The sequence below is a fragment of the Astyanax mexicanus genome, chromosome 2 (genome assembly GCF_023375975.1).
Source record: "Astyanax mexicanus isolate ESR-SI-001 chromosome 2, AstMex3_surface, whole genome shotgun sequence".
NCBI lineage: Eukaryota > Metazoa > Chordata > Actinopteri > Characiformes > Acestrorhamphidae > Astyanax > Astyanax mexicanus.
In genome coordinates this window covers 1,112,484-1,138,571 of record NC_064409.1, presented here as the reverse complement: position 1 = coordinate 1,138,571, position 26,088 = coordinate 1,112,484, and the positions used below count along the sequence as shown (strand labels likewise).

The following is a 26,088-nucleotide window of genomic DNA, read 5'->3' as shown; positions in this document are numbered from 1 at the left end:
TACATAAGGAGCACCGGATTATAAGGAGCTCTGATGATTTTGGGGAAAATTAAATGATTTTAAGTGCAGCTTATAGTACAAAAAATACGGACAATATTTGTATTGCTAATGTTTAGTACTTAAGGAGGTTAGATATTCTCTAGTAAGTCTTATTATTATAATTACAATTGTTAAATGATAAAAGGCAGATATACTCTACAAATCAAACAAAAAAGTAATTTTAACTTTAACTTTTAAAAAACCTTTCCTTTAAAAAAAGCTTCAACACAAACATGGGAAAACACACTCTGACTCTGAGGTCTTTTATTGATTTTTTTTAGTTTCTTTGTACAAATTTCAGGGTAAAAAAGGCTCTTCGTCAAACAAGAGCGTGATTCCTCGGCCACACAGAAACCGTCCTGACTTATTTCATTAAAACAAGATGTTTTTCTTCAGATAATCACTGATTCTACAGGAAGCACAGGGTCCTGTACGTCTCCACATCATCTGGAGGCTTTCCCGTTCTCGTGCACGTCCATCCTGATCAGTAAACACACGAAAAAAGCAAAGGTAAGTCACAAGAATCTATAAAAACAATAAATCACAATAGATCACCAGGATAATTTAGAATTCTGACGTTAGAGCTGAAGTGAACGAACCCGTTCTCATCTTTGAGATGTTGGTAAAGCTCTGCTTTATTATTCACAGAACTGATTCTTCCAGCGAACTCCTGGTGTTTTCTGGAGTTCGCCTGCGTTATTCTGCTGGTCCACAGACTGAGTAAAGAGACCGGGCCTGAAAATAAAACACATTTACTCATTACAATACTGAACTATCATCATATTAATCATTAAATAAATAGCTAAAATAAAAATGAAATACTGTTAAACATCAATTTGCAATTTCACTCATTACATAAATTGATAAAAACATTCAGTTCTCCTGCAAACCACCCAAAATGTAAAAGTTTTACCATGTATTACTTGAGTTGTATAGTAAAGAAAAATAATTACAATACTTCACTACTGTAATTAAGTACTGAAATACTGTATCTGTATCTACTGGAGTATTATTTTTACTACACTACTGTACTTAAGTACTAAAATGCTGTATCTGTACTGTACTGATGTATTATTTTATTTCACTACTTAAGTACTGAAGTACTAAAATGCTGTATCTGTACTGTACTGGAGTACTTAAATACAGTAGTGAAGTAAAAGTAATACTTTAGAATATACAGATAGAGTATTTTAGTACTTAAGTATAGTAGTGAAGTAAAAATAATACTCCAGTAGATACAGATACAGCATTTTAGTACTTAAGTAGTGAAGTATAAAAAATAATACTCCAGTAGATACAGATACAGCATTTTAGTACTTAAGTAGTGAAGTATAAAAAATAATACTCCAGTAGATACAGATACAGCATTTTAGTACTTAAGTAGTGAAGTATAAAAAATAATACTCCAGTAGATACAGATACAGCATTTTACTATTTAAGTACAGTAGTGAAGTATAAAAAAATAATACTGCAGTAGATACAGATACTACATTTTAGTACTTAAGTACAGTAGTGAAGTAAAAATAATACTCCAGTAGATACAGATACAGCATTTTACTATTTAAGTACTTAAGTAGTGAAGTAAAAATAATACTCCAGTAGATACAGATACTACATTTTAGTACTTAAGTACAGTAGTGAAGTAAAAATAATACTCCAGCAGATACAGATACCGCATTTTAGTACTTAAGTACTTAAGTAGTGAAGTATAAAAAATAATACTCCAGTAGATACAGATACAGCATTTTACTATTTAAGTACAGTAGTGAAGTATAAAAAAATAATACTGCAGTAGAGTACAGATACTACATTTTATTACTTAAGTACAGTAGTGAAGTAAAAATAATACTCCAGTAGATACAGATACAGCATTTTAGTACTTAAGTACTTAAGTAGTAAAGTAAAAGTAATACTCCAGCAGATACAGCATTTTGGTACGTAAGTGCAGTATCTGTATCTACTGGAGTATTATTTTTACTTTACTTCACAGTATCTGTACTCTAATACTGGAGTATTATTTTTACTTTACTTCACAGTATCTGTACTCTAATACTGGAGTATTATTTTTACTTTACTTCACAGTATCTGTATCTACTGGAGTATTATTTTTACTTTACTTCACAGTATCTGTACTCTAATACTGGAGTATTATTTTGGATATGACTGCTGATTTCTTGAATTTCTTAGCTAGCAAGTTGGCCATTTAGCTCAAGCTTAAAACTTTATTTTGATGACAATTTATAACACTACAGCTTCACTGTTTTAGTTACAGTGGGAAAATATTAATAAATAAATTTTATACCTTTAGATTTCTCTATAGACACGATCTCCTCTGAGGCGAGTCGAGGTTTCTTATTGAACGGCTCTGGAGAATCAGGAGAATCTTTAATAACCTCAGATTCACTCTGATCATCTTTCTCTCGCTCAGTTAATCCCTTCGGTCTGGAGGAGAGACAACAAACAAACAAACATGCGCTTAAAATAAGTTTTAAAATACACTTTAACTTTTAATTTCAGATTAATTTTAATATATAGAGTGAAACCTTTCAGAGTCTTGAGTCCACGTCTTCTCCTCCGACTCTTTACCATTCTTCTCTGTTTTATCCTCCTTATCCTCCCTTTTCCTCCCTCGTTTCTTCCTTTCCTCCTCCTCGGGAGGTTTACTGCGGCAGGCGCCGATGCACTCCAGGACCTGCTGGTGTCGTTCACTAGTTCCAACGTGAGTCTTCACCAGGGTCTCCAGCTCATTCCACATAATGCGGTACTGCTCATCCCTGCAACATAAAGTTAATGTAAAATAAATCAAAACTTTTTAAATGTTAACAAAAAACAAATAATAATAATATTAAAAAATTTCACACACTGCTAAAAATCTGCACTTTCAGTCCTTTTATCTACTCTCAGTGTCATACTGGATGGAAATACTAACATACTGTATTAAAACTATATTAAAACTGTATTAAATCTGTATTGAATCTGCCTTATTACTTGTGTGCACCTAAACACAATATTTAAATACATTAATCTTTTTAATAAGTGTGTTTAAAAAGAAAGTGGCTGTTATTTTGCAAATGTAAAGAAGTGTAAAAAACAAAGTTTACCAATTTATTACATCACACAGTTGCTCACACAGGACAACCCCTATCACTAGTAATGCTCCCCAAACACCAGGAGGTTGAAGAAGACCAGCACACGCCTCCTCCGATACATGTGAAGTCAGACTCCACCTCTTTTTTAACCTTTTTGCCGAGTAGCATCACAGCGCTAACGCTCGGAGGAAAGTGCAGCGACTCTGGTGGTTCTGATACATCAGCTCACAGACGCAGCCTTGTGCTGATCCACATCACCCTAGGAGTGATGAGGGGAAAAAGAGAGAACACCATCTACTGTACTGTACCCACCCAGAGAGAGCAAGACCAACTGTGCTCTCTCAGGACTCCGGCAGCTGATAGCAAGTTGCATGACCGGGATTCGAACCAGCGGTCTAAAGTGCTACACTGTGATTGGTAGATCGCTGGTTCGAATCCCGGTCATGCAACTAGCTATCAGCTGCCGGAGCCCAGTTTCTAACTCACACAGTTTCTAAATGTTTTTAATTATTTTGCACGTTTTGGTGTAGGCAGCTGATCTGAGATCAGTACATTTTGTCCTCAAATGTTTCTAAACGAGAGTTAAAAATCTGATCTCTGATCTCAGAACAGTTTTTACTGTATGTAAAGATGCCACAAGACAACATCGACGCACTTTGAAAGGGAAAAATTACACTCACGCTGCACTGCTTTATAATTCATTGCTGATAATTTGTGAAAACATCAGTATTAGTGAAATAGAATAGAAATACCTTAGGAAAGACCTAGATCTGCTGTTTGGGGACATTTTGAACCTCACCGTTTAGGTCCTTTGCCTCTGGACCCCACTGTAGAGATGGGTAATGGGTCATTTTTCCTTTCCATATCTACTAGATTATACACGGTCTTCTGACACGTCAGCACATCGTCTTCCGTCAGAGAATCTTTAACTATCAGATTCGCTAAAGGAACGACCTGCAACAAACACGCACATAATCAAACACACAATACATTTATATACGTTTAATTTTTATTATTTAATTCGGAAATTTCGGGGAAGATTCACATAATATTGCATGAGAGCATTCTCTGGATTTAAATGCAAAATAATTAGGATGAATGTTTTCACAGTCAAAGAAGTAATATAGTACTTAATTTTAGAATTTTAGAATTTCCAGTTATATATTATATATAATATATTATACCACAGTTACATAGTTCTGACCCTGCAGTGTGATTGGCTGAGAGGCGTTCTATGAGTACCGTTATCAGCCGGTAATGCACTGCAACCGAATCTCTCCGTGTACAGTATTACTCCACCACATACAGGTAACCTAGCAACCATACAGCACTTACAAACCAAACTGCACAGATACAAACAGAGCAGTAATGGAACTATTTTAAGTTTTGGTTTATAACAAAACAGATCCTATTTTCTCCTTCTCTTTAACTCTTTAAAATCTTTCAATAAACAGAGATAATGATAATGGAACTGTTCATGTAACTAATCGCAATAATACACTCGAGGTTCGTGCTATATAACCTGTAATATTGCTGTAGATCAGAACAGCAGTGCCAATATTACACGTTATAGCACGAACCTCGAGTTTATTATTGCTAAATCTGATCATTTTCCAGTTTTTAATAATAATTTCCAGCCATAAACAATTGGATGTTTTAGTGGTTCTACTGTTCGCTATACAGTTTCAAGGATATGATCACATGCTTTACAGATTTTAGATTTTCAAACTGTGGGACGCAAAGGAATTCCACACGAACTTGAAAACTAAATATTTAGTTTTGATTTTTGTTCATTTTTACGCAATCCAATTTTAGTAATGTTGCTTTATTTTATTTCTATGTTGACGAATGGTTAAAATTAGTGTCACATAAGTGATCCTCGGGACGAAAACGTTTGAAATAACACATTTCTCACTGCCTGCATGTTGAAGATGGTAGTTTGTGAAATGATCATGGGCCAGTAGCGGGTGTGGCGCTCCAGTTGGGCTTTGGCTCGTTCGAATGGTAATCTCCCAGCTGCATCTACTGGCATATCTGGAAACGGAGTGAGACGATTCTCCCTCATAAACTCCCCAAAGTCCTACAGAGAGAGAGAGAGGAAGAAAGGAGGATGATAGACAAGCCTTTCACGCTGAGACTTTTCATTTTAACAGTGGTGAACCTTCCCAGGAGTGACCGGCCGACCCAAATTACTCCAAAAGGGCATGAAGAACTCATCCAAGAGGTCCATAAAACAGAACCCAGAACAACATTCAAAGAACTGCAGGATCTCACTCACCTCAGTTAAGATCAGTGTTAATGATTCAATAATAAGAAAGAGACTGGGTATAAATGGTCTCCATGGGAGAGTTCCAAGATAAAAAAAAACACTATTAACCAAAAACAACACAACCACCCGTCTCACATTTACCAACAAACATCCTGATGATCTACAGAACTTTGGGTAAATATGGTTAATGGTGGTGGTAGTGTGGGATGGTCTTCTGCAGTTGATGGATTTATTAATTCTGCTTTCTACCAGAAAATCCTCAAGGAGGATGTCCAACCATCAGTTCGTGACTTTAAGCTCAGGTTTACTTGGGTTCTGCAACAGGACAATGACCCAACGCACACCAGCAAGTCTACATCCGATCATTTAAATTTTTTTTAAGTGTGATTGTTAATCTAAAAAATGGAAGTATGATAAAAAAAAAATAAAGCAAAAACAAAAGAAATCTAAAGGGAGCAAGTACTTTTCCACTGCACTGTAAATCTAAAAACTAAAATACAGAAGATGATGTTTAAGAAAGAACTTGTTTTTGTTTAAAAAGGGTTGGTAGGTTATAATAAAGGGTTGGTAGGTTATAATAAAGGGTTAGTAGGTTATGATAAAGGGTTGTTAGGTTATAATAAAGGGTTAGTAGGTTATGATAAAGGGTTGTTAGGTTATGATAAAGGGTTGGTAGGTTATGATAAAGGGTTGGTAGGTTATGATAAAGGGTTGTTAGGTTATGATAAAGGGTTGTTAGGTTATGATAAAGGGTTGGTAGGTTATAATAAAGGGTTGGTAGGTTATAATAAAGGGTTGGTAGGTTATAATAAAGGGTTGGTAGGTTATGATAAAGGGTTGGTAGGTTATGATAAAGGGTTGGTAGGTTATAATAAAGGGTTGGTAGGTTATGATAAAGGGTTGTTAGGTTATGATAAAGGGTTGGTAGGTTATAATAAAGGGTTGGTAGGTTATATTAAAGGGTTGTTAGGTTATAATAAAGGGTTGGTAGGTTATAATAAAGGGTTGGTAGGTTATGATAAAGGGTTGTTAGGTTATGATAAAGGGTTGGTAGGTTATAATAAAGGGTTGGTAGGTTATGATAAAGGGTTGGTAGGTTATAATAAAGGGTTGGTAGGTTATAATAAAGGGTTGGTAGGTTATGATAAAGGGTTGTTAGGTTATGATAAAGGGTTGGTAGGTTATAATAAAGGGTTGGTAGGTTATAATAAAGGGTTGGTAGGTTATAATAAAGGGTTGGTAGGTTACAATAAAGGGTTGGTAGGTTATAATAAAGGGTTGGTAGGTTATAATAAAGGGTTGGTAGGTTATAATAAAGGGTTGTTAGGTTATGATAAAGGGTTGTTAGGTTATGATAAAGGGTTGGTAGGTTATAATAAAGGGTTGGTAGGTTATAATAAAGGGTTGGTAGGTTATGATAAAGGGTTGTGAGGTTATAATAAAGGGTTGGTAGGTTATAATAAAGGGTTGGTAGGTTATAATAAAGGGTTGGTAGGTTATAATAAAGGGTTGGTAGGTTATAATAAAGGGTTGGTAGGTTATAATAAAGGGTTGGTAGGTTATGATAAAGGGTTGTTAGGTTATGATAAAGGGTTGGTAGGTTATAATAAAGGGTTGGTAGGTTATAATAAAGGGTTGGTAGGTTATAATAAAGGGTTGTTAGGTTATAATAAAGGGTTGTTAGGTTATAATAAAGGGTTGGTAGGTTATGATAAAGGGTTGTTAGGTTATAATAAAGGGTTGGTAGGTTATAATAAAGGCTTGTTAGGTTATGATAAAGGGTTGGTAGGTTATAATAAAGGGTTGGTAGGTTATGATAAAGGGTTGTTAGGTTATGATAAAGGGTTGGTAGGTTATGATAAAGGGTTGTTAGGTTATGATAAAGGGTTGTTAGGTTATGATAAAGGGTTGGTAGGTTATGATAAAGGGTTGGTAGGTTATGATAAAGGGTTGGTAGGTTATAATAAAGGCTTGTTAGGTTATGATAAAGGGTTGTTAGGTTATAATAAAGGGTTGGTAGGTTATGATAAAGGGTTGGTAGGTTATAATAAAGGATTGGTAGGTTATGATAAAGGGTTGTTAGGTTATGATAAAGGGTTGGTAGGTTATGATAAAGGGTTGGTAGGTTATGATAAAGGGTTGTTAGGTTATGATAAAGGGTTGTTAGGTTATGATAAAGGGTTGGTAGGTTATAATAAAGGATTGGTAGGTTATGATAAAGGGTTGTTAGGTTATGATAAAGGGTTGGTAGGTTATGATAAAGGGTTGGTAGGTTATGATAAAGGGTTGTTAGGTTATGATAAAGGGTTGTTAGGTTATGATAAAGGGTTGGTAGGTTATGATAAAGGGTTGGTAGGTTATGATAAAGGGTTGTTAGGTTATGATAAAGGGTTGTTAGGTTATGATAAAGGGTTGTTAGGTTATGATAAAGGGTTGGTAGGTTATAATAAAGGGTTGGTAGGTTATGATAAAGGGTTGGTAGGTTATGATAAAGGGTTGGTAGGTTATGATAAAGGGTTGGTAGGTTATAATAAAGGGTTGGTAGGTTATAATAAAGGGTTGGTAGGTTATGATAAAGGGTTGGTAGGTTATGATAAAGGGTTGGTAGGTTATGATAAAGGGTTGGTAGGTTATAATAAAGGCTTGTTAGGTTATGATAAAGGGTTGGTAGGTTATGATAAAGGGTTGTTAGGTTATAATAAAGGGTTGGTAGGTTATAATAAAGGGTTGGTAGGTTATAATAAAGGGTTGGTAGGTTATAATAAAGGGTTGTTAGGTTATGATAAAGGGTTGTTAGGTTATAATAAAGGGTTGGTAGGTTATGATAAAGGGTTGTTAGGTTATGATAAAGGGTTGGTAGGTTATGATAAAGGGTTGGTAGGTTATAATAAAGGGTTGGTAGGTTATAATAAAGGGTTGGTAGGTTATAATAAAGGGTTGGTAGGTTATGATAAAGGGTTGGTAGGTTATGATAAAGGCTTGTTAGGTTATAATAAAGGGTTGGTAGGTTATAATAAAGGGTTGGTAGGTTATAATAAAGGGTTGGTAGGTTATGATAAAGGGTTAGTAGGTTATGATAAAGGGTTGGTAGGTTATGATAAAGGCTTGTTAGGTTATAATAAAGGGTTGGTAGGTTATGATAAAGGCTTGTTAGGTTATAATAAAGGGTTGGTAGGTTATGATAAAGGGTTGTTAGGTTATGATAAAGGGTTGGTAGGTTATGATAAAGGGTTGTTAGGTTATGATAAAGGGTTGGTAGGTTATAATAAAGGGTTGGTAGGTTATGATAAAGGCTTGTTAGGTTATAATAAAGGGTTGGTAGGTTATGATAAAGGCTTGTTAGGTTATAATAAAGGGTTGGTAGGTTATGATAAAGGCTTGTTAGGTTATAATAAAGGGTTGGTAGGTTATGATAAAGGCTTGTTAGGTTATAATAAAGGGTTGGTAGGTTATGATAAAGGCTTGTTAGGTTATAATAAAGGGTTGGTAGGTTATGATAAAGGCTTGTTAGGTTATAATAAAGGGTTGGTAGGTTATGATAAAGGCTTGTTAGGTTATAATAAAGGGTTGTTAGGTTATGATAAAGGGTTGTTAGGTTATAATAAAGGGTTGGTAGGTTATGATAAAGGGTTGGTAGGTTATAATAAAGGGTTGGTAGGTTATAATAAAGGGTTGGTAGGTTATGATAAAGGGTTGTTAGGTTATGATAAAGGGTTGTTAGGTTATAATAAAGGGTTGGTAGGTTATAATAAAGGGTTGGTAGGTTATAATAAAGGGTTGGTAGGTTATAATAAAGGGTTGGTAGGTTATGATAAAGGGTTGGTAGGTTATGATAAAGGGTTGGTAGGTTATGATAAAGGGTTGTTAGGTTATGATAAAGGGTTGGTAGGTTATAATAAAGGGTTGGTAGGTTATAATAAAGGGTTGGTAGGTTATAATAAAGGGTTGGTAGGTTATGATAAAGGGTTGGTAGGTTATGATAAAGGCTTGTTAGGTTATAATAAAGGGTTGGTAGGTTATAATAAAGGGTTGGTAGGTTATGATAAAGGGTTAGTAGGTTATGATAAAGGGTTGGTAGGTTATGATAAAGGCTTGTTAGGTTATAATAAAGGGTTGGTAGGTTATGATAAAGGCTTGTTAGGTTATAATAAAGGGTTGGTAGGTTATGATAAAGGCTTGTTAGGTTATAATAAAGGGTTGGTAGGTTATGATAAAGGCTTGTTAGGTTATAATAAAGGGTTGGTAGGTTATGATAAAGGCTTGTTAGGTTATAATAAAGGGTTGGTAGGTTATGATAAAGGCTTGTTAGGTTATAATAAAGGGTTGGTAGGTTATGATAAAGGGTTGGTAGGTTATGATAAAGGGTTGGTAGGTTATGATAAAGGGTTGGTAGGTTATGATAAAGGGTTGGTAGGTTATGATAAAGGGTTGGTAGGTTATGATAAAGGGTTGGTAGGTTATGATAAAGGGTTGGTAGGTTATGATAAAGGGTTGGTAGGTTATGATAAAGGGTGTCTAAGAAGCTTACTGTGATTCGGTAGTCGGTAACACGTCCTCCGCAGCCCTCACTGATGGACGGTGGATCCTCCAGTGTGGAGCGAGTGCTGTTGAGGACGTGCAGGAATATCTCTCCGCCGTGGCAGCTCAGCATATGACTGATCACCTTAGAGCCAGATTTACGGGGCTGTTCCAGCAGCACAGATCGACCTGAAATAACAATAGAAAATAACAAAATGATGATTTTTATCTTTATTATTATTTTGATCTTTATTATAGGGCTGTGCGATATGAGCAAAGAAGTATATCCTGATATAGACCTACTTCTTATTACATAGTGAATTACTCTCAACAAGTAAAAATACGTTCTCATATTTTATTATATTTCTCATTTTATTAAACCAAAATTTTAAAGTGGCAACATCAGCATCTAACATTTATATCAGATATTCTAAACTCTGGTTCTGTTCCTTCCTGCCTCCTGCACATTTTCAGACTTCCTCTGCTTTAACTCACCCCTGCTACCTTCACAGGACTTATGAATCAGCTGATTATTAACGACCCAATTAGTTGATCAGGTGTGCTGGGATTAGGGGATGCAGGATCAGGTTTAAGGAATACTTTTAAATTGAAATTTGTGATGGGAAGTGTCCCAATTCCACTTAAACACTTAAAATAGCCACAATATATTTTTTTATTTGAAGTGTACACTTCAAACAAGACTCTAGGGTGTGGCACAATAATTAGGACAGATCCCACACTAATGCTGAGCAGCCGTTGCTGAATAAAAAAATATGCTTTTCGGGTTAAAAGAAAGAGTGCGAGAAAGAGACAGACAGACAGAGAGGGAGAGAGAAGAAGAAAGGGAGAAAGAAGTAGAGAAAGAAATATAAAATGAGATAGAGAAGGAGAGAGAAAAAGAGAAACAAGGGAGAGACAAAGAAGGAGAGACAGAATAAGAAGGGCAAAGACAGAGTTAATGTTTTTTTTTTAAATCATGCATATTTCAGTGTTTTTTTTCCCCTCTTCTTTTAATTATTACGTTTATTTATCTTTTTCAACAGATATTTATGTGTATATGTGTATATATATATATATATATATATATATATGCTTGTATATCTGTATGTTATTGTACCCATTAATCTATTTTTGTACTGTTTGACTGAAATGCTTGACAATACAAAAACAATTTTGTCATGTCAATAAAGCAAACTGAACTGAACTGAGAAAAAAAAAGGAGAGAAAGACAAATAGACAGAGAGAGAGAGAGAGAGAGAGAGAGAGAATTCCACACACTACTCAGAACTGTTGTATTTTGCTACGATATAGACGATAGAGTGCAATATTAAACAACAGTTAAAACTAAAATGTTTTTCTATCATGATAATTAAATATATTTTGTCTGAGATTTACAGTACTAGATCAAAAACTACTAAGAAAAAACACAAACCATTTAGTAAAAAGTTGGTGAGACAGGAGGAGGGTCTGCTGTTGACGTCTACAGGAGAGATGCGGTACGCTCCAGTGCAGTAATGCAGCTCTGAAACACAACGTCTCTACAGGTCAGTTACCAGACTTTTATTATATCTGTAAAAATACAGACTGATCACTTCATTTCCCAGAGTTCCTCCTGGTTACTCACCTACACTGTTGGTGCGAGGAGTGCACCACTTCAGAGTCACCGTCTCCTTCAGACCACTGTCTCTGCTGGTGGTGCCCACCATGTGCAGATCACCTGTACACACACACACACACACACACACACACACACACATTAAAACAACAATACGTAAACATGTTTACTAGTCCAGACACACAAACAGTGGTGTTTTATTTCCTATATATTTATAATATAGTATAACAAATATGTCAGAAAACATCATCAGATTTTCTAAAGGTAGTTCTAAAGTTCTAAAGGTAAATAAGTAGTGGATTGCGTTTAAAAGATAACTTATAAATTATAGTGAATAATGTATTTTATATTTGATGAAATGTGTTTCTCTCATAGGTTAAGAAGTAGTATATATACTTTATTTTTTATTTTTACCTTTAGTTAGATTGTCTTTTCAGCTACAGCTGTATTTTAGCAATCGTATACACTGAGTTATATATTTTATTGATCTTTAATATTTGCATTGTCAGTTGTAATATTCATGTTGTTTTTTTTTAGGTAGACAATTTCAAGATCAGATGAAAAAACAGATGAAAAATAGCCTTTAGGCTAATTCTGGTGCATTTACACTAATGTTAATTTATGTACACGGTCCCGGTTGAATAAACTATTAAATTAAAATTAACTCTTTGTATGTTTTTGCACCAAGGGAAGGGGAGGGGGGCAATAATCCAGTTTCATTGTGTAATTGTACAGTGTGCAATGACAATAAAGTCAATAAAGTTAATTCATTAATTCATTCATAAATAATTCATAGTTAAACAAACAAGATAAAAATATTTTATTGACATTTATTTATTTATTGAGGACAATGAATTCATTATTGAGTTCCCTTTGCAGCAATAACTGCAGCTAAAAGTAATTTTAACCCATTCCTCCGTAAATAATATCTTCAACTCCAATGAAAAACACTTATCTCCAAAACAGCAACTTTACAAGAGGGAGAAAAAACTGGGTTAACTTTCAATGGAAGTCAGTGTAAAAAGAGTTTATTTCAGGTCATTTTGAAGAGTTTCTATTGGTTCGTTCATCAAGAGATTTTGGCACAGTGTAAGGGACAATTTGTCTGTTCAAATTATGTAGTAAACTGTGTTTTACATAGGGTAGCGATGATATACAAAACTAATTTTACACTTGAACTAATTTTAGGACTTTAGTGTGAAAATTTGAAGATAAATCAGTTTTTTGCATTATTACAGAATTACAACAGTTCAATTAAAATTGTAAATTATTTCGATTAAGAGAATTTGAAATTAAATCATCAACATTTTTCCCCCACTGTTTATTTGATTTCTGCTGCTTTAACTGTATTTATGAAAAATAATGCACAATTTTGCATTAACATGTATTAATACAGATGCAATGTAAATGTTTCCAATGCTCTCAAACCATAATAATGTCAGATTTCTGTGTGTAACTGATGTTAATGTTTGGTACATACCGCTCTTAATAAACTCCATGTGGGCGTCTCGGTGATGCAAAAGCTCTACATCATAGTTAGCAGAGGTGTTGGCGTGCTGCTCCTCCTTTATAGTGGCAGAGAGCACACAGACATGTACACACAACAACGTTAGCTGGGTTTACAGATTAAATTCTACATTTTTTTCCAGCGTCTGAGAGACTGGATCATCCACAGCTCCGATCAGACTGTAGGAGGCATTAAAACGTTCAAAGAAAGAACCAAAAAACAAAAAAACAGCCCTTTTAACCATATTTTATAGTGTAGGATACAGTGTACTTGGGAAATCAGCCCTGTAATCCCTGTAATCTGAGATCTTTCAGGGACTTTTCTATATTTTCTTTTCTGTTTTATAAGCAGGGAGTGAAAGAGTGAAGGAAAACACTATGAGAAGCACACGGCACACTCAAAAGGAGTGAAAAAAAAAGTAGTCATTACTCTGTAGGGAGTATAGATAAGTATAGATACTAGAGTTTAATAAAATACTTTTGTAGAAGTTGAAGAAGAATCAACTCAAGCTTTTTACTCTTTAAGTAAAAGTGTTTAAAAAGTTCTGGTTTCAAAACTACTTAAAGTATAAAAGTAAAAGTAATGTAAGGGGGGGAAAAAAGAAACATTTTTCTAAAAGCCATAATGACTATAATTTTATATATTAATATTTTAATTTTTAAAACTCAAATTTACCTTGTTACTTCTCACAAAAATACAAAAAAAAAAAAAAAAAAAAAAAAACATACTATTACTGTGGCAAAAAAATTACTAACATGGTGACTGGCTCTACACGACTAAAATTAAATGTTGTGCACGACTAAAATTAAACACTCTGCGCATCTAAATCTATACTCTCCACGTGGCTACAATTAAACGTTCTGCATGACTAAAATTAAATGCACAGAACTGCAAAAAATTATTTGAACACTACGCATGCAGCTAAAATCAAACACTCCGGCCGGGCTAAAATTAAACACTCTGTGCATCTAAAACTATACACTCCGCGTGGCTAAAATTAAACACTTCACACGGCTGAAATTTAACGCTCCGTGCAGCAATGCACTGTTAAAATTAAATGCTCAGCACAACTAAAATAAAAGCTCTACATGTCTAAAATTAAATGCTCTGCTAAAATTAAATACTAAAATGATACATTCTGCGCGGCTACTCATTTTGCCTCAGATATTATTTAATGTCTCACCTCCTAAAATTCCAGACATTTTAAGACTTTTTAAGGACCTGCAGGTACCCTAAATAAAATGTTCATGTTAATAAATTTGGGATGCAGTTGGCTGTTCCCGTTTCAGCAGCATTTATGCCCATATATGAAAATGAATGTATTTTAGTATAATGTAAATATATTAAAGAAGTTTAGTTGGACTGTTGGAGTTTGTCTGAAGTTCGTCTCTTGAGTCTCTGCACGGATTATATTCATACTAGACTACATACGTTTGCAACAGTATGAACCAGTAGGGTGTTTTAAAGCTTTAAACAGATCCACAGGGGTGAAATCTTAGTGGCGTATGAAGGCTGGAGGTCACTGGGACATGTTTAACCCTTGGTAAAGACGGGAGGATGTAGACAAAGAGAGAGAGAGAGAGAGAGAAAGAGAGAAAGAGAGAAGAAGAGATAAAGGGAGGGAACAGACTACAACTCCACACAGCACAAAGAACCAGAGCACTGCAAGACACTGGAGCATCTCTAGGGAGGAAGATCACCTATGCAGGGGAAGGTGGAGGTGGGCAGTAAGGAAGTGCTTTCTTTTTCATCCAGCGTCACACTAATCACTTTCCCTTAAAAATATATATTTCACACTAATCACTTTCCCTTAAAAACTTACTTCACACTAATCACCTTCTATAAAAATATATATTTCCTCAACTCTTACTCTCCTCAACTTCTACAGTTTATTCTGTAATGAGTTTACACACACACACAAAGACCTACATACAGCTCTAGAAAAAATAAGAGAGCATTTAAAAATGATGAGTTTCTTTGATTTTACCAAATTGAAATCCTCTGGAATATAATCAAGAGGAAGATGGATGATCACAAACCATCAAACCACCAAACTGAACTGCTTGAATTTTTGCACCAGGAGTAAAGCAGCATAAAGTTATCCAAAAGCAGTGTGTAAGACTGGTGGAGGAGAACATGATGCCAAGATGCATGAAAAAAAAGACTGTGATTAAAAACCAGGGTTATTCCACCAAATATTGATTATTTCTGAACTCTTAAAACTTTATGAATATGAACTTGTTTTCTTTGCATTATTTGAGGTCTGAAAGTTCTGCATCTTTTTTTGTTATTTCAGACATTTCTCATTTTCTGTAAATAAATGCTCTAAATGAGAATATTTTTATTTGTAATTTGGGAGAAATGTTGTCTGTAGTTTATAGAATAAAACAACAATGTTCATTTTACTCAAACATAAACCTATAAATATCAAAATCAGAGAAACTGATTCAGAAACTGAAGTGCTCTCTTCATTTTTTTTACAGAGCTGTATGTTCACAAGCTATGAGCTGATTCCACTGTAGCTAAATATCGCTAGATGATATACTAAACAAATAAAAAAAACTATGCATATTTTAAAGAAACACAAAAATGTACATTATTATTAATACACTGAAATGTGTTCGCAAAATCAAATTATGAAGTTTAATTATATGCGAATCTTATTATATTTTGATCAAATTGAGTAAATATATGCATTTAGTATTATGTATTTTTAGACACGAATGCCACAAATCAAACCTAAATGAGTTCTTTTTTGTCACATTATAACCTTGCATTATATTAACATTATAAGCCCATCTTAGTAGAAAAGAATCGAAATATAGAATATAGTAACAGAACTTACACTATACATACACATACACTCTTTTAACATAGAAGGTTTTTAGTGGGCGCAGAGTGGTCCAGTGCTCTAAAGCACAGACACTATGATGAGGAGATTGCTGGTTTGAATCCTGCTTATGCAGCTTGCCATCAGCTGCCAGAGCCCTGAGAGAGCACAGTTGTCCCTGCTGTTTCTCTCTGGGTGAGTACAGTACAGTAGATGGCACTCTCTCTTTTACCTCTTTCAACACTCCTAGGGTGATGTGGATCAGCACAAGGCTGCGTCTGTGAGCTGATGTATCAGAACCACAAGAGTCGCTGCACTGCTTTTCTCCGAGCGTTAGCGCTGTGATGAAGCTACTCGACATACTACTAAGACATATATGCTTATATATTAAAAAAAATTGGCAATGAAGTAAGCACATTTTTCTTTTTAAAGTTTAAATTGCTTATTTTAGGAATAATTATCTTTTTTTTTTTTACTTAATAAAATAATTTACTTAATTTAAGCCAACACTTACACTGCTTACTGCTCCAGAGAAAAAAATACGATTTATTGCCTTAAAATGAAAAATTTTACTAGCTAAGATTTAGTTTTTGCAGCGTAATGTTTGTTTTTTTAATGCAGATGGATGATTAGTGTGAGCTGGATGACAGAGGAAAGCACACATCCCGAGGGGCTGAGATTATCTCTGGAAACATTAGAGTACTGACCTGCTCACAGACATTTAATGTAGGCTAGCAAAACAGAAAATACACCATGAAAACAGCAGCCGAGTGAAAATCCAGTAAAATATGCATGAAGGCAGAAGCATGATCAGACAGTAAAATCAGCGGCTCATCAGACGGAATCAAAAGATACAGAAAAACACGACGAGGACAAAAGAAAGAAAGCAGGACAGATATCAGAACATTGTTCATGTGCTGGAGTTTCTCTAATGTTCTCCACTCTCATATTTAAACAATATGAGAGATCTGAACCAGTGCGGAACTGCAGATTATATTTAGTCATTTTTATTTAGTTTTTAGTCCAAGGAAGGCTAATGGCTGCTGCTCACCTGAGAACAGGTAAAGCTGGTATGTTGATTTGCTTTATATTTTTATATTAGTTTCTATATTAGAAAAATTTGATGTAACGCCATAATTATGACATTTGTTTTAAGCATCTTATCATCGTATCATAGAGAGCCATGCATTCCTTGTGCTAAATGATAAATATATATATATATATAAATATATATAAAATATATGCTTTAAATGCATGTTTCTAAGATACAGTTTAATGCATCTCACATGCATGAACAAAATACTACAGTAATGCATCAAAAAACAATCTCAGAATTCTTGAATATCATTGAATATCATCAAAACTTACTTTATTACCGTAATTCAGTTGAAAATGTGAAATTCATATATTATATAGATGTATTAAACACAGAGAGTGATCTATTTTAAGTGTTTATTTCTTTTATTGTTGATGATTATGAAGCTTACAGCCAATAAAAAACAAAAATCAGTGTCTCAGAAAATTATAAATAGAATATTATATAAGACCAATTGGTACTTTTGGCTGAAGTGTGGGCAGTGTGCCAAATCCTGCTGGAAAATGAAATCACCATAAAAGTAAAAAAAAAAACATTACTGATTGGTAGAAACTTCACACTAGACCTCAAGTAGTTTGGACTGTGTGTCTCTCCACTCTTCCTCCAGACTCTTCTTAATTCTCTCTTGATTTACAAATGAAATGTAAAATGTACTGATGATCAGTGATGGTTTGTTTGGAGAGTCATGTCTGTCATCTGCTGGTGTTGATCCACTGTGTTTTATTATCAAGTCTAAAGTCAGTGCAGTTTTGTTTTCCTTACAGCTTCCCTCTGCTGAAAACAACTTTTATGGAGATGCAGATTTCATTTTCCAGCAGGACTTGGCACAATGCCCACACTACTCCAAAAGTACAATTGGTCTTATATAATATTCTAATATCAGAGACACTGATTTTTGGGTTTTTTATTCACTGTAAGCTATTATAATAATCAATAATGAAATAATAAATGCTTAAAATATAATATACAAGTTTCACATTTAAACTGAATTACTGAAATAAAGCAACCTTTTCAATGATATTCTATTTTTTAGATGCACTAGTATAAACAAAATAAAAATAAAAATAAAAAATATGAATACAGGAGTACATCAAATACATGTAAATAATTTATTTTAAATAATCTCACCTTCATGGGAATGTTGGTGATGGTGGTGGAGGCCAGGTCGAAGTGTTGCTGCACTAAAACGTTCAGTTTGGAGGCCAAATGTCTCCCGGCTCGAACGCTGTGCACCTCACTGCTCAGCACAGAGGAGATCTGACACAGATAAACACTGAAGATCAGCAGCGCAGGAAAAGTAGTTTATTCTAGCATTTATTTAACATTTTATTTCCGATTTTAGGGTCACGATTCGATTTGATTTGATTCTCGATTTTCTTTTTTTTTTTACAGCAGAGAGGCCTATGCCAGTTTTAGATTAGTCTATGGTCAGTCATTGGTTTGATTCATCAAATTTACAATATCTTATTTGAAAAGGTGGGCTTGATATAAGTGATGCAAAGTGATACAAGTGATCTGTAATACACCACATTAGGCACTAATGGTCAAATTTAAATAATTTAATTAAGATATATATGTAATGCCATCTAGTGGCTTTTTTGGTAGCAGCAGTGTGCACTATTAAAACAGCAATGTGCAACATAACATATAAATAATAAACAAATACAGGAACAGTCATGTACAAAATAATAGAACAATTAGAGCCTTAACAAACTGAACTCTATCCTACTATAACAGTTAAACATGAAAAATAAGACTAAGACTTTTTCTTTAATAAAGATATATTATTAACTTTATCTGAGAGAAAGATGCTCCTTAAAGTACCAAAACTATTAACATACAGTGTGCTGCACCGTTTGCGTAGCTTAGAGTTAGGCGTAGCGTAGAGTTAGGTGATACCCCTATACACCACCATATAAATGTATATATAATATTATATATCAAAAACTAAAAGATACAGAAAAATGCATGTTGGAACAAAGGACTGTCCAAAATTTGCCTGGTTTCATTGTAGATAACGACATGTTAACACCAGATAAAACCATGTATCTTTAAAATGAACATAATTTTCTTTAAAAGTCATAAACTTCTTTTTTTAGTTAATTAATGATAATTATTGGTTTCAAAGTAATTGAAATTTTCATCAAAATAGCAAATTAGCGCACACCAACAAATGGGAATAAGCACTAGTGTTATGAGGACTAAAATCCTCCATAAAATAAATAAAGAAATCAATACAGGAGTATGTTAAAAAAAAAAAATGTTTCACAGCTAAAAGTCAATCAGATTTAAATATTCTACTGTATTGTCCTACATTTTAAAATAGAATTTATATTCCATGTTAAAATAATAGGAGAGTATGGAAAATAAACATTTTATGAATATTTAATGAACTTCAATTTTATATTAAAAAAAGTCTATTTGCTGCATTTCTATTGGAATTTCCTGCGGATGACTTTTAGAAGATAATTTGAGTTTTTAGTTTGAGTGCAGGTGGTACATGGTCTAAAACCAGGTCTTACACTTTTTAAACAATAAATTTCTATGACTTTTTCATGATTTTTCCATGCCTTCAATGCAAATAAAAAACTCTTTAAAAGTCTTTAAAACAGTGCAGACATGGACAAACAATGATAAACTATAATCAAAATTGATAAAAGACCTAAAATATATATACATATATATCTTTATGCAATGTGAATGAGATTTATTGTGTAGGGCGAAAATACTTACTTACTGATCGTATGTATTTGTTAGCTTAAATTAGCTTTTCTGTCTAAATGAACATTGAACATTTGTACAGCAAATTTTCATGACTTTTCCAAATCTTTATGGGTATTTTTATTTTTACAAAACTTCTCCAGTGTAAGAATTAAACTTACTTTAGATGTAGATATTTTTAAATCTATTTCTTAATCCAATCCCTGTAAAACTGGACAATCTCAAATGTAAAAAGCACTCTATTAATTAGAATTATTGTACATTATCCTAAGAAATTCTTATTTGCAGGTAATATAAAGAAGAATAAGAGGTAAACTGGACCTAAAATGTAAAAAAATATATATATATATATATTTTTATACTTACATCTCTCAATCTCACCTCTTTCTTTGGCCGGTCGGATACGAGCGTGTCGTCTCCTTGTGGGAATATATGGACCAGAACCAGCTCACACTGCTGGATGGGCATAAGTCTGCACAAAATAAATAAATATCATTATTAAATTCTACAGTTTTACAATTCCACTGATACTGAATGATCACCAGCTCAAGCCAGAGAGCATTACTGAAATAATAAGTACATATGAGGAAGTATAATCAGTATTTAGCATTCTAATAACAGAAATTAAGGAATATTTAATAGTATTTCTGAATAAAGTATTTCAGCAAATAACCACACAGACCTGTCAGATCCAGCAGCCAGCTTATTCTGTTCCTGAATCGTTTCCAGCACACAGTCCTCCAGCATCCGTACGTGTGTATCACTGAAGAAGACAAAATAAAATAAAAATATTCATTTACAGAGAATCTAAACACTAAACCATTTTATTTTTTCATTAATAGTTAAAACATACCAGTCCTGCTTTAAAAAAAAGTAGAAAACCTTTCCTAACCTTAAAAAAAAATCTTTTTACTGCGGTCATTTCCACCTCTGCAGCGCACTCTCGGGTTTAACTGCGCGAAGATAAACTTTCCGCGGACACAATATTCAAATCAGTCAATCAATAATACCGCCCCTGTCTGGTGACGTCCAATCATCTGCGTTTCACCGCTATCAGAGGCACACTGCTACTGCTGCAGCTCAGCCAATCATCTCTCCCTAAATCATCTAAACCCATACATCACCCTGTGCCCCTTGTTCTCTCTAAAGTATATATAGTTTGCTTGTGTTATTTTTTTAAAGGAGAGTAAATATATTATACTGCTATACAAGTTGTACACTGACTCCTCTAAATTATATTATATTATACAGTTTTATTTCTACTGTTATTTTATTAAAATAATTTAATATTTGCAGAAATGTGAGGAACTGAGATACTGTAACTAATCCAGTACAGCTCTAATCTAAAATAAGTATTTAATCACACATCAAAACTCCATATTAATATATAATTTTAATATGAGGTTAGATTTATTAATTTATTAATTAAATTACTTCCACTCATTTAAACAACCAGAGGAATGTTATACACAGCTTAAACTTTCCATTTGTCCTTTATAATGATAAATAATCAAACTTATCAATAAATAATGTAATATTCTGCTACTTCTGTTTAGACAGATATACTAGTGTGGGTGACATGGTCCTAAAATACTATCATAATATTTGCATAGTATTTTTGTGATGATGTTCTTAGCGATATGACAAAAAAATAAATAAAATAATAATAATAATAATATATATATATATTCTGATCTCTTAAAACTTTATGAATATGAACTTGTTTGTTTTCTTTGCATTATTTGAGGTCTGCATCTGCATCTTTGCAATAATGACGATAATACAACTTTTTGATAATACTATTGTATATAATATGATATAGCACACCCCTATATGCAACAAATAAACAATTAATATCAGAAAAAAACACAATTAAAGATTTTTATTTGGTTATTTACCTTTTGGCATTAGTGAGGCAGATGATGCGCCCCCTGTTGGCCACTCTCTCCGCCATGTCCATCAGTGAGGTTCGAGACTCGTGCTGATACTCTGTGATCTTACAGAGCGACTCCACCGCTGCCACCAGTCCGTGCAGAATACTGCAGCACTCTGGATCTTCACGAGGGTTCGGAGGACCTACAGCTGCCAGTGCAGCCATTAACTAACAGATAAACATTTACAGATTACAATACCATACAGATCTACTGATACATCACCCACATCACCAAGTATCTCCATTATAGATAAGTATAGATACTAAGAGTTTAATAAAATACTTCTGTAGAAGTTGTAAAAGTATCAAATCAAGATTTTTACTCTTTAAGTAAAAGTGTTTAAAAACATAATGGTTTAAGTCAAGCCAAGTCAAGTAGTTTTATTGTCAGTACTTCATATGTACAGGACATACAGAGAATTGAAATTACGTTACTCTCCTTCCCAATTTTACAGCAAGTACAGATAATAGATATAATAAAGGAGAATGGGAGACACTATGTGTACAATACAGCAGGGACACAAATAGACATACATGAGACAAAAACAAGGTGCAGTGGTGTGGGGGAGGAATAGATATATAAATATAAGTAAATAAGTAAAAAATAGATATATAATTATAATATAAAAGAGTGGGAGACACTATATGTTCAATGCAGCAAGACACAATAAACATACGTAAGACAATAGTGCAATATTGATGGTGATTGAGATGGAATGACAGTAAAAATAGTAAATAACAGTAGTGCAAATACGGTATATGGTATATAGCTTAAGGCTGGTAAAGTGAATGGGTGCGTAAGTCCTTAAAGTTCACAGTTTAAAAACTCCTTTTAAAGTATAAAAGTAAAAGTAATGTAAGGAGAAAAAAATAAAGCCATTAAGGACACTACTTAATAAAAGCGAACATTTAAACCCTCTGTGGAATAAACTATATTTTTCATGAGTAAATGAGAACCGCTGATTTGTCATGATCAATTTAACAGAAGTGTTTCAGAACTTTCAAACTGTTGTCCAAAGGCAACTAAAGGAAAAAACACTGTTCTAGTAAGTTCACAACAAGAATTAAACAATATATATATATATATATATATATATTTAATCTATGACCCAATTGTGCATCTCATTGTTTTGGATGTAGTCATGCCTTATAAGAATCATTATATTGAAAACATAACAAATAAATACAAAACAAATTATAATAATTTATGGAATGGTATAATAACCAAAAATTTGTTAAATTCAAAGTGAAATCATATAAAATCTTAAACATATTTTTTAGTTTGTTTTTTTTTTTATCTTTTTTATATTTTAAAATTAAACAAGGAGGGACCTTATTTCTTGAACAAAATCTTAAAATACAGGTTATGAAATTGTTGTTGTTATTTGTGTTACATCAGAATTTTAGCTTTAAAATATTTACAATTATGATCTCACAGTAAAAAAAAAAAACATGAATGAGCTGCTCTGCTACTGAATTTATCTGATGCAATTTTGAATTTGAGATATATATATATATTTATATATATATATTTATATTTAGAAATGGTTTAAAGTAAGAGTATTTATAAATGTAGCCTGTAGAAGCAGCAATATGCAGTAAGATGTCAAAAACTGGGAGAGTTTACCTCCTGAACGCTCTGGTCCTCCTGTCTCCAACTATTCAAGATGTGGAATTCAGAATCGCTGACGATGTAATTCACCTGAAACAGAGATCCAGCTGAATAAATCACACCTCACAACTAAACTCATATCAAATTAATGTATTATTCAGTATCAATATAAAAATATACTGATATTTATGTATCTTACGAGTTTTTTAGAAGGGTAGATGTCGTAGAGAATGCGACAGTACTCCATAGAGCACTCCACAGCACACGTCCACAGAGATTTAGAGACCGGTGCTAAAGGAATCACGCCCTGAGATCGACTCTTCGTCAGAACATCACACTCGATCTGCTGCCTGCTGGACTCGGCCATGTACGGGCAGTGATCCACCACAAACACCGTCTTGTGGGAGACAGAGAACACCCTCATCCTGCTGCCGCTCCAGGATAATTACCTGTAAAAATGTAAATGAATATATTCATATAAAAATGATAAATAAAAAAATAATAATTTAGATTTAATACAGGTATGCAGGAAACTGAAGAAATAAAGGACATAAAAAAATCAGCATACTTTTGGACTGGACAAAAAGTGTAGAAGGTCCAATATAGAAGGCATGGATATGGCTTGTAAAAAACGCCAAAAGTACCACCTTATAATACTGGCAAAATATAACATATAGATAAGTAAAAATAATAAAAATAAATAAATAAACGAGAACAACAAAAATAAAAACTAGTATCTTATATAGGGCTGCACGATATTGAAAAACATTTATATTGCAAATGTTCTTTTTTTAGTGATATATATATATCGCAATGTTAAACAAATCAGGGCCCGTGATGTCGGCAGCCCCGCCCCCACCCGCTCGCATCTGGACCAATCAAGAGCTCACCAATCAAGAGTCACAGCGCCAAGCTCTCAAACCCCGAGAAAACAAAAACAGCAAAACAACAGTAATCAGCCCTTTAATCAGCATTTAAATGTCTTTTTAAAAGGTAAATAAGAGCGTTAGTTTTCTGGGATTAAAAGAGTTTACAAGCACGTGCCCAACCATGTGGATGAAGGCCATGCGTGGGGTTACCTCATGTTTACTTCTGCGATGTGACTATTGCGCATGCGCACATCACGATGACAATGCCTAAACGATATATCGTGCAGCCCTAATCTTACATATGTTTTATGAACTCTGATCTTAAAATATACTTGCGAACAATTAAGTAAAGGTGAGGATGCTGGGTTTTGTAGTGTAGTGTATGATGGTGTGATTACTGCTGATTTTATGAGGATGCTGAGTATTGTAGTGCAGTGTAGTGTCTGAGTGTATGATTACTGTTGATCTGATGAGGATGCTAGGTATTGTAGTGTAGTGTAGTGTCTGAGTGTATGATTACTGTTGATCTGATGAGGATGCTAGGTATTGTAGTGTAGTGTAGTGTATCAGTGTGTGATTACTGCTAATCTGATGAGGATGCTGGGTATTGTAGTGTAGTATGTGAGTGTGTGATTACTGCTAATCTGATGAGGATGCTGGGTATTGTAGTGTTGTGTATGAGTGTGTGATTACTGCTGATCTAATGAGGATGTGGGGTATTATAGTGTGTGAGTGAGTGATTACCGCTGATCAGATGAAGCTGCTGGGTTCCTGTAGAACAGCCAGGGCTGATGATTAGCTTAGCTTAGCTTAGCATTGTCAGGGTCGGTTGTGCTGCGTTTCCTCCAGTATAGCGGCGGTTCTGCGGTATATTCCGGAAGATAAACGGCGGTATTAAGTGTCGGAGAGGCTGTTTTTACAGCAGGAAGCGGTTTAATCGAATTTAATCACGCTGTTTAGTTGTAAATTGGTAAACTACAGGACCTGAAGCGCTGTTGTACTAAGCGGACACACATTCAAACAACTCCGGGCGACTACAGAGAGCGTTACATTAATGGTTCCGGTGTCCTGTCGAGAAGTGATATCTTGTCAAATCGTGCTACCCTAGTGTATATTTAAACATAAAAATACAAAATAAGCACACTTTTAGAAAAATGCTTCCAACAAGATATTTGAATAAGCTAATTAACTTAAATTACAGTTAAAGTAATGAGACGTGGTTAGATAAACAAATATATTTTGCATTTTAACTGTTTAATATTATTGCTATTTTTTATTATTTATTACTATTTAGAATTTTGTATCACTATGACAAATAATGACAGTGAGTTGAGGTTTAAAGCACATAAAAAAACGAACGAGGATAAACTAAAAAAAAAATCATAAATCATAAAAAACGTGATTACAAAAAAATATGTGGGTCCGCGCAGGCGCACTAGTGGTAAAAAGCATATATCGATATACTCGACAGAACACCGTTGTACTGTACTACCTTGTCAAATCGTGTTATTTTAACGTAAAAATGCAAAAATAAGCACCCTTTAAGAAATTAAGCTTCCAACAGTCTATTTGATTCCTTTGTAATGAAAAGCTGAATTAGCCTTTGTTAACTTTTGTCCACCTTAAATGCTGCAGTCTCTGCTGTGTGTGGCCCATTTAAGGTGGAATGGGAAAGTTAGCTCGGTAACTAAAGATTGTTATGCTTATTATGAATAAATGACCATAAACCTTTAAAACAAATATAAAGCTCTGGAAAAAAATGAAGAGAGCACTTCAGTTTCTGATTCAGTTTCTCTGATTTTGCTATTTATAGGTTTATATTTGAGTAAAATGAACATTGTTGTTTTATTCTATAAACTACAGACAATTTTTCTCCCAAATTCCTAATAAAAATATTCTCATTTAGAGCATTTATTTACAGAAAATGAGAAATGACTGAAATAACAAAAAAGATGCAGAGCTTTCAGACCTCAAATAATGCAAAGAAAAC

At 33.8% G+C, this 26,088-nt stretch overlaps 1 protein-coding gene across 2 annotated transcripts; it reads right to left on the bottom strand.

Moving 5' to 3' along the window:
* Window positions 1–273: 273 nt before the first annotated feature.
* ints13 (integrator complex subunit 13) lies at window positions 274–25,151 on the bottom strand. Of its 2 annotated transcripts, none has more exons than XM_022671709.2 (17): window positions 24,843–25,151; window positions 23,429–23,678; window positions 23,245–23,319; window positions 21,583–21,785; window positions 20,367–20,447; window positions 20,051–20,156; window positions 18,092–18,220; window positions 13,011–13,095; window positions 11,540–11,632; window positions 11,348–11,437; window positions 9,926–10,104; window positions 5,044–5,208; window positions 3,928–4,082; window positions 2,583–2,813; window positions 2,342–2,481; window positions 639–774; window positions 274–519 (listed from the first exon to the last, which is right to left on the bottom strand). In XM_022671709.2, exons 2-17 carry the CDS (start codon window positions 23,651–23,653, stop codon window positions 483–485), a joined length of 2,130 nt encoding a protein of 709 aa, XP_022527430.2. In that variant the 5' UTR covers window positions 23,654–23,678; window positions 24,843–25,151; the 3' UTR covers window positions 274–482. The 2 variants fall into 2 exon arrangements, with proteins under 2 accessions (XP_022527430.2, XP_022527431.2); XM_022671710.2 differs by having other exon boundaries at window positions 20,066–20,156.
* Window positions 25,152–26,088: the final 937 nt, after the last annotated feature.